Raw genomic sequence first — 14,982 nt, forward strand, 5'->3', positions numbered from 1 at the left:
GCGACTGACATAGAAGGCCGGAAGTAGTAAAACGTCACTCTGCGAGCAGGTTAGATCTTACAGCTTGAGGTTGGGTATGTGCTCTCTCAAGCCCCAGAGTACAATCGATACTATCGAATGTGACTGATGTTATGTCTAATGTTTCTATTTTGTGCCACACAGTGCAAGCAGCTAATAATCGTTTGTTGTTGCTAATAACACTGCTAATTGGCTTGTAATTGATTCAGTTGCGTTTGCATTTGCGAATAATAAGAATAAATAAATTTCATGGGGATGGCTTATTCTATGCGTTTATTTGTTAATTTTTGGAGTAATTTGCACACAACACAAGCGGCCGCAACCATCGGAAGAAAATTAACATACAGCGACTGACAACGATCGACTCGAACACTAACTGCTATCACTCGTTAGCTAGAGGAGGTGCTTTGTTCATGTATGGGTGTCACTTTGGTTGCGATCGCCCGGCCGTGCGATTGTTTTTTTTTCTGATTCTCGATCGTTAGGCGTACGACCGAGCGGCCGCTTACGACCGACTCTGAATGAGGTTCAATGTCCCTCTGTGTGTCCTTGAGTTATTGTTCCTTCGTTTTCCCTGTACAGGCTCTCGTCAGTGCACATAACTATAAAGGGGGTGCAGGGAATCACTGTATACTGAGATGCAGAAGTGATTGTGCTTTCCCTGTAACTATGGCCAGTGGCGTCACAAGGGGGGTGCGGGCCGCAACCGGGTGTCACCCGGTGGTGGGTGACACCAAGGTGCAAACTTCCCCTCAGTGTCAGGAGCCGGGTGCTGCACTGTAGTATTGCAGCACTCAGCTCTTGACACTGTGGTGGAGCCGGCACTGCACTCAAGGCAGTCCACACCTCCAGCACCCCCCAGTAATAATGGGACCACCAGGGTTTGGCCGCAAGGCCACGCCCCTCTCTGCAAGGCCACGCCCCTCCCCGTGAGCTCACACCCCCTTTTTTGGTGGCGGCACAGGGTCCCTCCCCGCACTGGGTGACACCAAAGGGAGGGACACCACTGATTATGGCCACTCAGAACATGCACTGTGGTACACTGGTGTTAGCATGCTGGGGAAAACACTGCTGGTTTGGAGGTATCATATGTGCATGCGCAGAGGAGAATGAGACAGCGGGTAAAGTTTCTTCTGCCCAAGCGCGGTACTTCTGGCAGCTGCTCAGCTCAGTGACAGACTGCCCGTCTGTGAAGATAGAGAGTGGGTGGGGCTGTTAACATCAGCAGTGTACTGCAGCTAGAACAAGGGAGGGGCGGCGGGCCCAACCATCCATCCCACACTCGTCTCTCACTTTGCTCTTGTATGTGAGTGAGCAGAGGGTGGGGCTGGACTGCTGACTGACAGCTGAGCTCAGCCAGTGTCAAAACTGTAAGCTGCTAGACTCGGAGCCGCGGATCACTGCTATTGGATGGCACTGTCTAGTAGCTCTGCGCTGCAGTGCAAGCTGCTTTGAGGAAAAAAAATACATCTGGTCCACGGCTACAATTAATGGTGGGAAACCATCTGTACCTACGCCATCGATTGTAAGACCATCGGCCAGCAACGTACATCCATTGATAGTTTTGACGGACGACCTTTGGTGGTCGATTGCCAATCTTACCCCTCTAATTTCCACTCAAGACCTTTTCATTTCCATGAGCCTCTCATCTTTCCTATCTATATCGGGACATTTGGGAGCTGTGCTAATTGGAAGTCACAATATTAGGTTGGGTACAGGATGCCGGCGCTCGGGATCTCGGATGTCAGAAACCCGACGCCGGCATCCCGACAGGGTTAGGATACCGACACTTGTTGGTAAGTATCCTCACCCTTCCCATAACCCTCCCTCCCCGCTGCCTAAACCTAACCCTCCCCCCCCAGTACCTTAACCTAACCTCCCTCCCACCCCCCCCGCTGCCTAAACCTAACCCTCCACCTCCTAATGCCGAACCCTAAGCCTCCTCTTAGTGCCTAACAATAACCCCTCCAGAAACCCCACTATGTACCGTCGGGATCCTGGCGGTCGGGATGCTGGTGCAGGGACTCTGAGCGCCGTCATTCTGACAGCCGTGATTAAAACTACATCCAGAGCAATTCCATATGCTGCCAGTATTATAAAAAAATGATAATAAATAAAAAGGTGTTGGATCTCCTCTACTATAGAGAGATCCTAGTAGATTCCAAGGTATGCAGTCGGGATGCCGATGGTCTATATCCCGACCGTCGGCATCCCGACTGTCTAATCCCGGCAAGGGTCTAATGACAGGCGTCGAAATCCCGATGCCTGCCATTTTACCTAAACTGGGAGCCCGACATCCCGATCGACGGTAAGCCGGGCGCAGATAGCCGCGGCGGGGGGAGGGTTAGGTTAGGTGCTCTTGGGCGGACTTAGGGTTAGGCAGCCCCCCGGGAGGGTTAGGGTTATGCTAGGGGAAGGGGTGGTTAGGCACCCCCCTGGGAGACATAGGTTTAGGCAACGGGGAGGGGGGGTTAGGTACTTAGAGGGGGGTTAGGCACTTGGAGGGGAGGTTAGGGTTAGGCACCCCAAAGAGAGGGTTAGGGGGGGGTAGGTTAGTTTGTACTTACCTTAGCTACTGTCGGGATCTTCACCTCATGTGGCCGGCAGTAAATCAACCGATCCCGATTCCAATGCGGGGATTTTGAATCTGATGGCCCTGTGTCTTTTTTCAACTATGAAAATCAAAATACCCTGAGCGTTTTGTGACTTCCCAAAATGCAAGTGGGTAATAATACCTAAAGGCAATTTACACTGCTCTGTGCCTTCTCACCGCAGGTGTGACGTTGTGTACAGCGAGATGCTTACAGGCTACCATAGTGATCTTTATATATTATACAGTACAAGAACATAATAAAACATAAACTGATTCCGGCTCTGGTGAGGAGGCGGCAACGTATGGACAATCGGGAGAATCGCGCTCAATGTAATTATTGGTATAAAATGGGAAATAGCACTTGTTGATAAGGAAGGAATTTCATTCTCCTGCTGGAATTCCATTTATGTCCTGTGTTAAAAGGGATTAAGTTACCTGCATTGTTCAGCGTTATTCTCTGCTCTTGACCCTCAGGTGCAGCAGGCTTGATTTAGGGAAGGTTGAAGTACAGGAAACTTAATAAGACTGCGGTATATAGTTTCATAAATAGAGGACCTGGATCTGCCTACCTGGCTACTCTAATAGATCCTAAGAAAATAATACTGTTCCTCATAGGATTAAAAATGTTAGTATAACAAAGGTTTATTTTCACTTCACTTTGGTTTCCTTTTTTGTAACTAAGGGCCTCATTTAGGATCAGAGCTCAGTTAAAGGAATAGATGCCCATTTTCCGGGAAAGTTGTAAGTCTCCCGCATCCTGGTGCTTTCCGGGTAATGTGGGCGGAGCCAAATGATGCCATCCGCTAGGTATTGCTGAAAATCACAGTACAAGGACAGAGCCATGATGATGCAATTTGCCGTACCACGTCCCCAACCTGCCCACCTGGATCTCCCTCTCCCGGGCAAAGTTAATGTCAGCAAGTAGGTTAAAAGGGTGGTACAGATTTGAAAGCAGCTCAGTTTTGCGGATCTATCTTGTGTGTTTTCTATACTGAGCATTCTCTGTATGACAATGGTGAACTCTACGCAACTCAGTCCTATCTCCACTTGCAACTCAAGAGGCGTAACTCTGTGATAATGGGATATTCCCATTGTATCCGTGTGCGGAAGGCCCCCTCCTCTGAGCAGCAACCCCCCACCCGCAGCAGGTGCAGGAGAAGACAAAAACAGGAACCGTGCTCACCCCCCCTCCATCCATATCAGCACACAGTAGCAAATCCCCTCTGCGTCTCCAGCACTGATTATGAAGAAATAGGGTTTGTTATATTTGATAATAATGTTAATTGGTGTGGTTATGTATTGTGTTTATTATATATGTACAGTATTGTGGGTATATGTTTGTTGTCCCCAGATAAAATAAGACTACATGGTTTTATTTCTGGAAGGTCGGTGGTCCTGCTCGAGGTTCTTGGCTAAGTTATTATTTCCTAGTTTTGTTTTGTCACTAGGATGAGTGTCCATATTTGGATTGGGCACTGGAAATGTGACTCTTGGATCATGTGGTTTACCCTGCAAGGTATACGGGGTCTATGGAGAATTATTCATCCCCCCCGAATGCGTGGCTCCTTAAGGGAATTAAAAAGCAAGATTATAATTAAAGGCAGAGGCCATCTTCTCTCCAATGCATATTTAGTAAATGATTATGGTGAATTTGCGGACAACAGAGGGTCAGATAGCGCCACTGTCTGTGGTCATGTGACATCATCAACATAATACTGTTAGTATAACACAGGCTCCTGATTGGTATGTAATGATCACCAGGGATTAGTGTTAGAAATCTTCGGCCAACCCCTGCAGTACCTTGAACATGCATTGTTGCTGGGGATGGAAGACAAAAAGGGAGGACACCATATTCTATCTTAGTTCATGAATAATGTGTGTGAATTAATTTACCTTGCAATTAGGCTGTTACTCAGCCTGTACTATATAAGTCTGTAAGGTACACTTTATTTTTCACTACTAAACTTACCCACTAGTGATCTACTAGAGCTGAACCTTAAACTCACCTGATACTTTACCTATTGAGTCATAAAAAGTCAATATGTATTGTGACCACTACTCAGGCAGAACCATTGTTCCAGCTCAGTCTACCATATACAGCTGTGACCGATGGATCTGTCAGCTTTTTCCTGGAGATTATTGAAAAGACCTTAGTGATATAACAAGTAATGGAATCCAAGAGGCTCATTTGTCACATACAATCCACCTGTGTAGTGATGGAGGTGCCCCAGTGTGGAATCTATTTCTGCCGATGCTGTATTGCAGCCTTACAATCACACTGTACTCACTGGTAAGGGGTATGAGATTTATCTCCTGTACTGCAGCAATGTGCCTTTCCACCGCTGGCAGCTCTTGTCTCCTGCTATGAAACTTCCAGTTTTACTTCAAAGCCTATTTGTTTGTACCACATCTGAGTTATCTGTCGTGTCTCTAGTGGGTGGTGAACTTATATTTGGCAAAGCTTGCTGGGAGTACCTATGTTTTATTTTCTTTAAGAATCCTTGCTACTTTTTACCTTGCTATATTCTGGTAATGTCAATAAACAAACAAACAATAAAAACACATTATTTGTAGCAATCAATGATCTTTGGGTCTCATTCAGAGCCGCTCGCGAGCGCAGGACGCTCGCAAGCGGGTCGATGGTACCCAAATGCGCATGCGCACGACGGAGCTCCCTCCGTTGCTCGGGGTCTCGCACCAAAGGGGGCGTGCTGTCGATGGTGAGTAACAGCACGCCCGCTTTGGTGGGCGCGCCGGGGGCGTGGCTGCCAGACGGAGGCGTTCCCATGGGAACGCCTACCGTCTGGGTCCGGCCCCACTGACATCACTAGTGATGTCAGTGGGAGTGATTTTGGCTCTGATAGAGCCAAAATCACTTCAGGGCTTGCGGCAGCGAGACCCTACCGCGTGGGTCGACGCACATTTCAAGTTATAAATGACATTTAGTGGCTGATTCAGAGTTAGGAGTGCGCCAGATTGCGTAAGTTTAGAACAGTGTGCGCGGTGCCCATGCAGATTTGCATGATATTGCCACTTACGTCTGCCTGCGATTGGACAGGTGGAATTTGGGCATAATGTAGACCAAATACAGTAATGTTGTGTTTGCTCAATTGCTAACACATGTAGACAGGGAAAAGATGCATTTATGTATGGGAAAGCCGTAGTATTGTGGGTACTAAGGGGAAGGTAGAAATAGCAGATGACAATGACAGTCACCAAATCTAGTGGACAGCTTGTGATTGGCTGCCTATGAACACTCTCCTGACAATGATTGGTCCTTTCTTCTTCGCTCAGGCATACATTACATCTTTGTAGTTTGCTTAAGCAAATTGTTTGTGTGCACACAAGGCAGGGAGCCATTTCCGCTGTATCAGAGAGGCTTTCATAGTTCCATTGATGCCTTCTAGCGAATGCGCTTGTTGTACTTAAATAAATGGTTTACGACATGGGAGTAAGTGGTATGTAATTGTCTGTGATATGTGCCTGGTGTAAACCAGACGTATATGCTACAGTTACTGACTGGGACGCAACTCAAGCTCCGTATGTGGGCAACATACTCTATTATGTGTGCACTTTTGTTTTCTTTAGAGTAATTTTTACCCAGTCTGTGACCAAATCTAATATCAGGTGGAGTTAAATTCCTTTCTTGAAATAATGACACCACCAGAACAGATTATGGGGGAGATTTAATAAAGCTTGGCGAGAGATAAAACTGCGAGAGATAAAGCACCAACTAATCAACTCCTAACTGTCATTTTTCAAACCACAGCCTGTAACATGACAGTTAGGAGCTGATTGGTTGGTACTTTATCTCTCTCCAATCTTTATTAAATCTCCCCCTATATACATTATTTACAGGAGTTTGTACATATACCATCATCGCATTTGGATTGTAAGTGCCGAGCACTGTCATTCTGTACACTGGGCCTGATTCAGAGCCGCTCGTAAGCGGCCGCTCGTTCGTTACGAGCGATGTTCGCACATCTGCGCATTCGTATGGGTTGTAATGCGCATGCGCCAACTAGTCAGTGCGGGCGGAAATCGTGTGCTCGCAAAATAGCGAATGCCTGCTAATTTGAGTGACAGGATTTGTTTGTGGGTGGTAACAGGGGAAGGTGCTTGAAAACGGGGAGTGGAGATCCGAACGCAGGCGTGCCAAACGGTCAAAACGGGCGTTTTAAGGGTGTGCATAATTAACAAAGCAGCGTCATCGACCACGTCACTTTGTTGTCTTTTAGCCTGAACTGCTCGCATGATTGCGGTAGGAAAATGCAACCACAAGAATAGCGAGCAGTTCATACGCCTTTCGATGTACTCGATTAATCAAATAAATAGCGGAGATGACGTATGATGCGAGCGGCCAGGGGGCGTCTTTACAAAATAGCGAGCGCATGTTTCGTTCGCTCGTTCAGACATAGTGGCGTCAACAGACCGCAAAGAGCCAGCGCTTAATTTAAATATCCGGCCCCTTTTTCAGAACGACCGTCCGCAAATAGCGTCCGGCTCTGAATCAGGCCCACTATCTTATTTGTTTGCAGCGGTGTATGCTGCTCCCTATAATGTTTGCGTGGTGACAGTATTTTTCCTAATTGCATCACTTAACATCACTATGTTCTTATCATAATGTTATAACTCACAGAAGTTTATTCCAGTATTCTCATGTTTTGCAGTTTTGATGCATAATAAATCACTGAGAGATGATTACATAATAATGATATACAGCAGATATAACTTTAACCTGCTTTGTAGGGTTCTCGTCAGTGAATTGAAGCTGGAGGTTCATGTGCAGTTCATGTCAGACTTTGGTATAAATAAATAACCTTCATGCGTAGAAAGTGGGTTAATGTGGAACCTGTTAATAAATAAAACATTTTCTCTTCACACTTGAATTCTTCCCTTTCATAGGCTTTGAAGAAAACATTGTGTATTACAGCTGTATTATCTCTGTGTTTCTCCTCACAACAGTACTGTAGGTATGGGCTGTGTATTCCGAGGGAACGAGATGGATCAGTCATCGATGGTTCCTGGGGATCCTGGAGCCCGTTTGGGGCTTGTTCCAGATCTTGTAGTGGGGGGATTAAAACCTCCATTCGAGAGTGCAACAGACCAGAGTAAGAGCATATTTTATTATACAGGAGATGCACAATGTCCTATATGTAAGTCTGTTTTGTCCACTGTGTTTAGTAACTACTTCTGTCTTTCATATGTACGCTGCAAACCTATCCCAGTGCTCTTAATTTCTTCCCCTCCCAACCGACAACCCAAATAAAACAAAATGTCACTGCCTTCGGTTCTGCACATTTCAAAATACATTATTATGGTTTTCAGCGCAACATAAATACGCCTCAAATAAGCGGGCCCATTATAATGGCTGACTACTGTGCTATTCATGGTAGGGATGGACATTGGAAGCCCACCATCAAATGATGGTTGTGCTTCAAACAACCAAACTTTCGATGCGATGGTAAGTAATCACATCAAAGGTATTTAATGAAAAAAATATTAATTTGATATGCGCATGAGCAAAAGACCATGCTTGCGTATGCGCAACAGCCATAAAGCACACCTGGCAGCGGGCGATATGAGGTGGGACTGGGGGGCGAGACAGGGTGGGATAGGGGGTGGGGCTTGGAGCGGCTTCTGGGACAAGATGCCTGATGCTGAGAGACGCAGTCAGAGACAGCGCAGTTTTAAAGAAAATAAAAAGGTTACTCATCACAACACCATCAAATAAATACTATCCCCAGGTGGAAAATATCGGTATGCCGCCATTGAATGGTAAAAACACTACCATCACAAGAAAATCATTGATGGTCAGCAAACATCGACCATCAATGTCCATCCCTAATTCATGGCACCACACACCCACACTTGGGGTCTCATTCAGACCCGGTCGCAACCGGGTTGATAGTTAGCCCTGTGCTCGCGCAGCGGGCGCACTGCGCGTGCGCAAGCCCGGAGCGAGAGAGAAACTCTCTCGCTCCGCAGCTCTCTACAAAAGGGGCAGCTGTTGATGTTGATCGACAGCTCGCCCCCTTTTGTAGGCAGGCCGGGGTGGTGGTTTCCAAAACGGAGGCGTTCCTTAAGGAACGCCTACCGTTTTGTGGGCGGCCGCACTGACATCATCAGTGATGTCAGTGGGGAGTTTCCTGCTCTTTCAGAGCAGGAGGCTCCCTGGGGCTTGGGGCTACCGAGACCCAACCTTAGGGTCTCGTCGCAAGCCCCTATGGTCGCGATGGTGTTCACCATCGCGACCATCAACCTGGTCGGTCGTTAAGCTGTGGGTGGTAACCCACAGCTTACCTAAAGACCAGGAGGCCGCACTTCAAAAATGAAGCGGCCGCCCTCATTCAGAACGAGCGCTCGCTTCTTGCGAGCGCCTTTGAATGAGGGCCTTGATGCCTAGACCTTAACACTGGGAGCTCCCTGAATTGAGCCATGCAAAGTAAACAAGTATGGCATAAAACAGGGGCTCTCAACTCCAATCCTCAAGTACTACCAACCGGTCATGTTTTCAAGATTTCTGTCTGTGGAAACAGGTGGAAAAACTACTGACCCAGCAATATAGATTAAGTCACCGATGCTTGGCTAAAGACATCCTGAAAACATGACCTGTTAGAGATACTTGGCTGGAATTGAGAACCACCGGTATAAAATATTCTAGAGAACTTCAAGGGATGCAAGGTGTGCATTTTCTAAAGCATTTCTGGATTCTCGGCTGGCTGCAGGCCATTTTTAGATGTGTAAAATGAGATTATTACACATCCAATTATACCTATTTTAGTAGGAAAAAAAAAAGAACAGTTGTCCAAAGGTAAAACCAGCTAGTAATTCAAATTGGCGTTTTTAGTTTTGCTCACAGATATGTATGGAAACAATTTAGGATTGTGAGGGATTTTTGTTCTCCTATGCACACCGGTAATGTGTATTGTGCAGCTACTGAAGGTAAAACAGCCTTTAAAATAACGTAATTTGTAGCTATTTATCAAGGCAAATGGAATGGGTATGTAATGCCGGCTGTCGGGATGCCTCCTGTCAAAATACCGACCGCGGCATCCCGATGGTTGGTATCTTGACAGGGGTCAGGTAAGTATACTTACCCTAACCCCTTCTCCCCCTAACCCTCCATTCTTGTAGCCTAACCCTCCGCCCACCCCGTACCCCAACTCTCCCCATTATTGCCTAAACCTAAGTCCCCCCCCCCCCAGTGGTGCCTATCCCTACCCCCCCCCCCAAAAAAAAACCTAATGCTAACCCGTCTATGCAACCTAAACCTAACCTTCCCCCCCGCGGCTAATAGCTAAAATGCCCCGGACTTACCGGATTTGGGCTGGCATCTGTGTTCCGGCGTCGGGATTAAGATAGGCGTCGCCATGTCAGTATTTCGACTTCTATCTTAAGTCCCGTGCTGTTCTTCCAGCGTCGGGATTCAGACCGGCGGTATCCCGTCCGCCGATCTGCTAACTACATCCCAGGCAAATATGTCAATTATCCTTAGTTCTGTCAGGACTCAGGAACAATTACAGAATGTGTTTATGACCACTATCTTTCAGTACTTATATATAATTTAAAGATCCCCACATACAAAACCATTTCTTCAAGTAATGCGATTCCATACAGCAAAATCTTGTAATTGTCACTGTGTGTGGCACAGAAATGATTTAAACAAAATACAGGTTGAGTCTCCGATATCCAAACTGCTTGGGACCAGGGGTATTTTGGATATCGGAATATTCCGTATTTTGGAATATTTGCATATCATAATGAAATATCTTGGGTTTGGGACCCAAATATACACACAGAATGCATTTATGTATTATATACACCTTATACACACAGCCTGCAGGTAATTTTATACAATATTTTAAATAATTTTGTGGCTCAAACAAAGTTTGTGTACATACATAAAATTCAGTTATGTTTCATATACACCATATACACACAGCCTGAAGGTAATTTTATACAATATTTTTAATAATTTGTGCCTTAGACAAAGTTTGTGCACATTGAACCATCAAAAATCAAAGGTTTCATTATCTCAGTCATGCCAAAATTATTCCATATTTCGGAATATTCCGTATTTCGGAATATTTGGATATGGGAGACTCAACCTGTACCTCAATTGAGAACATTGTTTAAAAATGTAATCATTCAAGTTTGAAAATGTTGATTGTAGAGTTATTGAAAACAATGATATAATGACATCTGTTGACAGATTGATCATACATTTCTTCTCTGCACATATACTTACATATACGCCCTTTATCAGACTCCGATATTTCCATATGTATACAACTCGTGCAGAGAGAACTGTTTGGGAAAAGATTATTTGCTTACAACTTATGGGGTATTTATCAAAGCTTGGGGATATATTTACTCAGTGGTGTCGCTATGGGGGTGCGGGCCGCGCCGGTAGTGCCCCTTCGGAGGGGGTGACACCAAAATGCCGACTCCACCTCAGTGACAGGAGCCGGGTGCTGCAGTTTGACATTCTCCTGCAGCACTCGGCTCCTGTCACAGAAGGGAAGCCGACAGTGCAGGCACTAGTCTCCGGGGTCAGCCCAGCATCACCGGGGATGCTAGACTTGCCCCTGGAGGGATTTCCCATGAGGTCATGCCCCTTTTGTTAGGCCATGCCACCTTTTTGGACGTGCGTTAAGGAGCCACACGAGGGTGATACAGAGTGCGCGTCGGGTGTCACCAGACCCTGTGACGCCTCTGTATTTACTAAAGTGCAGGTTTGTAGAAATGGAGGTGTTGGCAATAGCAGCCAGTCAGATACTACATATCATTCATCTAGCACCTTCTAGATCATAATAGCTAGAATAAAGCCGCACTTTAGTAAATATACCCCTTTGAGAGAGAGATAAAATTGTGAGAGTAAAAACTACTAACCAATCAGCTAACTTCGAGGTCATAAACCTGGAAGTCTCCACACTGCAAAGGACAGCTCCTATCAGGAGAGCTGTCCTTTGCTTAAATCTTCATGCCAGTGAGGTCAATGGCTGGGGAAGCACCCATGGAGATGGGTCTGAGTGCTGGGAGCCTGTCTCACCCCCTACTCACTGTACTCTCCCCTCACTACACTAAGCTTCAGTGTCCATTGATTCTCCTACCTGCATCACTGTATCTGCTCTTGCTTCTGCTGACTGAGCTCCGATCTCTAAACAATGCAGTGCACTTCCTGATCATATGACACATCCAAGGTGTCCATCAGTGCTCAATACACGCTCCCAATACTCAGAAGCAGAGCTGTAACTAGATTTTTTGGTGCCCTGTGCCAGAGAGAGAATTGGCATCCCCCCCCCCTTCCCATTTTTTAAATAGTGACATAAGATCGTGTACCTGAAAAAGGGCCATGGCTTCATGGGGAAGGGCCAGGGAAGAGATAGGGGAGGCCAGGAGATTATGGGGATAAAATAAGAGGAAGCTACAAGTGATAAACAGGAACATTGACAGGCCCAAACAGCGCCCCCTGCACTGCGGTGCCCTATGCCATGGCACTGGATCGCACTACCCTAGTTACAGCCCTGCTCAGAAGCATGCCTCTATTAGCTCTCTTTCTGTGCAGCATCCTGCCTGTGGTGTGGCCCGGCCCCCAGCTCTGCAAGCAGTGTCTGACTATACAGATGCGAGGCTGAGCTATTACTGCCTCATCTCTCGTCTCCCTGCAGTCCCAGGGAGCTCCACAAAGCTGGTGAGTGTTAACTATAAAAATTATTACAAAAAACAAAGAAGATGTTTATAAGTTATAAATATCCCTGCTTCATGCATACAGCATTACTAAACGTCGGTATGCTTGCGAATAGTGGTGGGATAGCCTCCAAATTGCGATGCTTGATGTATCCAGCCCAATGCCTGTAAAATATAAGTTAGAAGCTGATTGGTTAGTACTTTATCTCTTAAAATTGTATCTCTCTCCAAGCTTTGATAAATCTCTTTTAATTAGGTATTATCAATAAATATTAAAACGGCTTTTGGTTGCAAATGATAATTTAGTATAATTATTTCAGAAAAATATTGAAACTAAAAATAATTTATTCCTTAAATAAATGACCATGTTCTCCTTTACTAGATTCTCAATTTCAAGTCATCTTGCATAGCAACATAATGCTTCGTTCGGCCGCAGGATTATCTGAAACATTCTGCTTTCTTTTGTTCAAGGCCAAAAAATGGTGGAAAGTACTGTGTGGGGCGCAGGATGAAGTTTAAATCCTGCAACACTGAGCCCTGCTCTAAACAGAAGAAAGACTTCAGAGAGGAGCAGTGCGCTGACTTTGATGGAAAACATTTCAATATCAATGGTCTACCTCCTAACGTGCGCTGGGTGCCTAAGTACAGTGGCAGTAAGTGCAGCTGAAAGGTCTCTTCCACTTGTTCTGCTGAAATGAAATGTTATTGACAAACCTTTTGTATCCGTCCACAGTTCTAATGAAGGACCGCTGCAAATTGTTCTGCCGTGTGGCAGGGAGCACGGCCTATTACCAGCTCAAGGATAGAGTTGTCGATGGGACTTCATGCGGGCCGGACACAAATGACATCTGCGTGCAAGGATTGTGTCGGGTAAATACGCACTTGATTTGTGCATTACGGTTTCTCACGTTCGCTGCACAAATGTAAAGGCTAATTAAAATGTAGCAGGGGCAGAACTATGGGAGACAATGGAGGCGCCTGCCACCGGGCGCCAGCACTGAAGGGGCACCTCCTCCATTGCCCACAATATATTCATCCCACTTAAAGCTATTTTATATTAGTGTTTTTGTGCATATGTAATAGATAGATTAGATCATACTTACCTACCTTTATAAATCTCTTCCCGGGAGAAGCCCGGGTAAGAGAAGCAGCAGGGTGCCGTTGGGGGCGGGGCCTAACAATTTGCGTCATTAAGCCCCGCCCCCTCGTGGCAAAACTGCCGCGATTGGGTCTAATTTACATAGGGGGCGGGGTCAAATGCTGTGATTCACGCAGAATCACATCTTAAGCCCCGCCCCCTTCACGGAGACCCGCGATCACCGCGGGTATTCTCCTCATTCGGGAGAAATGCCTACCCTTCCGGGGGTGCGGGGGTTACCCGAAAAATCGGGAGCCTCCCGCGAAAACCGGGAGGGTAGGCATGTATGGATTAGATAGATAGATAGATAGACGGACCCAAACCAGGAAGCAATGTTATAGCTTTACGACTGAATGAATAATAATAATAAATGTACTTTATATGAAATACTGTAAGTTAAATAACACTGTAAACATATGTACACTTAAAAATCTTTAAGGATGTGAGCCTTTATGTGGGTTTAAAAAATCATGTGTAGGTTCTTAGTTGTAATTACAACTCTTAAATGGTTGAACAGTAGTTAACAGGTAACCAGGAGGGAGGGGGTAATCATTGGTGCTTCCTGTAGCAGTGACTGGGTCTTGGCTCACAGAAGTACTGACCGTAGGTATTCAGGCCTTCATTCAGAGTCAGTCGTTGCGGCCGCACGGTCGTACGGGAAAAGGGGCCGGATATGCAAATGATGCACTCGCATGTTGCGTCCCTAAGATCGGATCGGCAGCTGGCCGACCAAGGGGAGGAAGCGTCCGGAACAAAAAAATATGCCCCCTTCTCGTACGCATTACACGTCATCTCCGGCCATATAAGGATTAATCGAGACCATCGGGAACCATCGGAACTGGTCGTAGAGCATAAGGTTGACCATACCCTCTCTTAAGCTCTACGATCATGTCAGTGTAAAAACCTTCCATGTCACATGTGCCATGACGCTACTTTGTTAATTATGCACTCCCATAAACCGTATGCACTCCCATAAAACGCCGTTCGCATAATTAGGCACGCCTGCGTCCGGATCTCCACTCCCCCGTTTTCAAGCACCTTCCCCTGTTACCACCCACAAACGCCTCAATCTGTCACTCAAACTACCGACCTGGCTATGTTCAAGGAGAGAGAAATTTCTGATCGTAGCGGCTAGTGTGCGCACGCGCATTGCGAACTTTACGCATGCGCAGTATAGCGAACATCGGTGGCGCACGACTGTGTGGCCGCTTCGACCGACTCTGAATGAGGTCCTCAGTCCCTGCTGATCGAGCTCTAGCAAGTCAGACGTACTGATGAATGCATGCAGCAGCCTGGAGGGGGTCGGGGTCAGTACTGCTTCCATGTGTGTGTGTGTGTGGCGTCACCAACGCGTTTCGCTCGCCAAATTGCATCATGCTTCCACAGGGACGTTTATCTCATTAATAATGCGGATTGTGATAATAATGACTCTTAAGGAGTATTGTTATTAATTACTAACATATTTTTTGGAAAATGTACTTAGTCAGTCCTGTGTCTTAAACCAGCATAAGGCATTTAAAGAAATGTGCAAATGCCAACA

General features: G+C 46.2%; 1 protein-coding gene across 1 annotated transcript in view; it reads left to right on the plus strand.

Annotated features, from left to right (window-relative positions):
• Nucleotides 1-14,982, plus strand: part of ADAMTS9 (ADAM metallopeptidase with thrombospondin type 1 motif 9) — a 275,988-nt gene that overhangs the window by 85,964 nt on the left and 175,042 nt on the right. Inside the window, exons 12-14 of the mRNA XM_088473392.1 lie at nt 7,577-7,722; nt 12,776-12,957; nt 13,038-13,174. Coding sequence (XP_088329518.1) covers nt 7,577-7,722; nt 12,776-12,957; nt 13,038-13,174 — 465 coding nt within the window. The remainder of the gene's footprint in view (nt 1-7,576; nt 7,723-12,775; nt 12,958-13,037; nt 13,175-14,982) is intronic.

Source organism: Taudactylus pleione, unplaced genomic scaffold (assembly GCF_031769625.1).
Source record: "Taudactylus pleione unplaced genomic scaffold, aTauple2 ptg000135l, whole genome shotgun sequence".
Taxonomy (NCBI): Eukaryota; Metazoa; Chordata; class Amphibia; order Anura; family Myobatrachidae; genus Taudactylus; species Taudactylus pleione.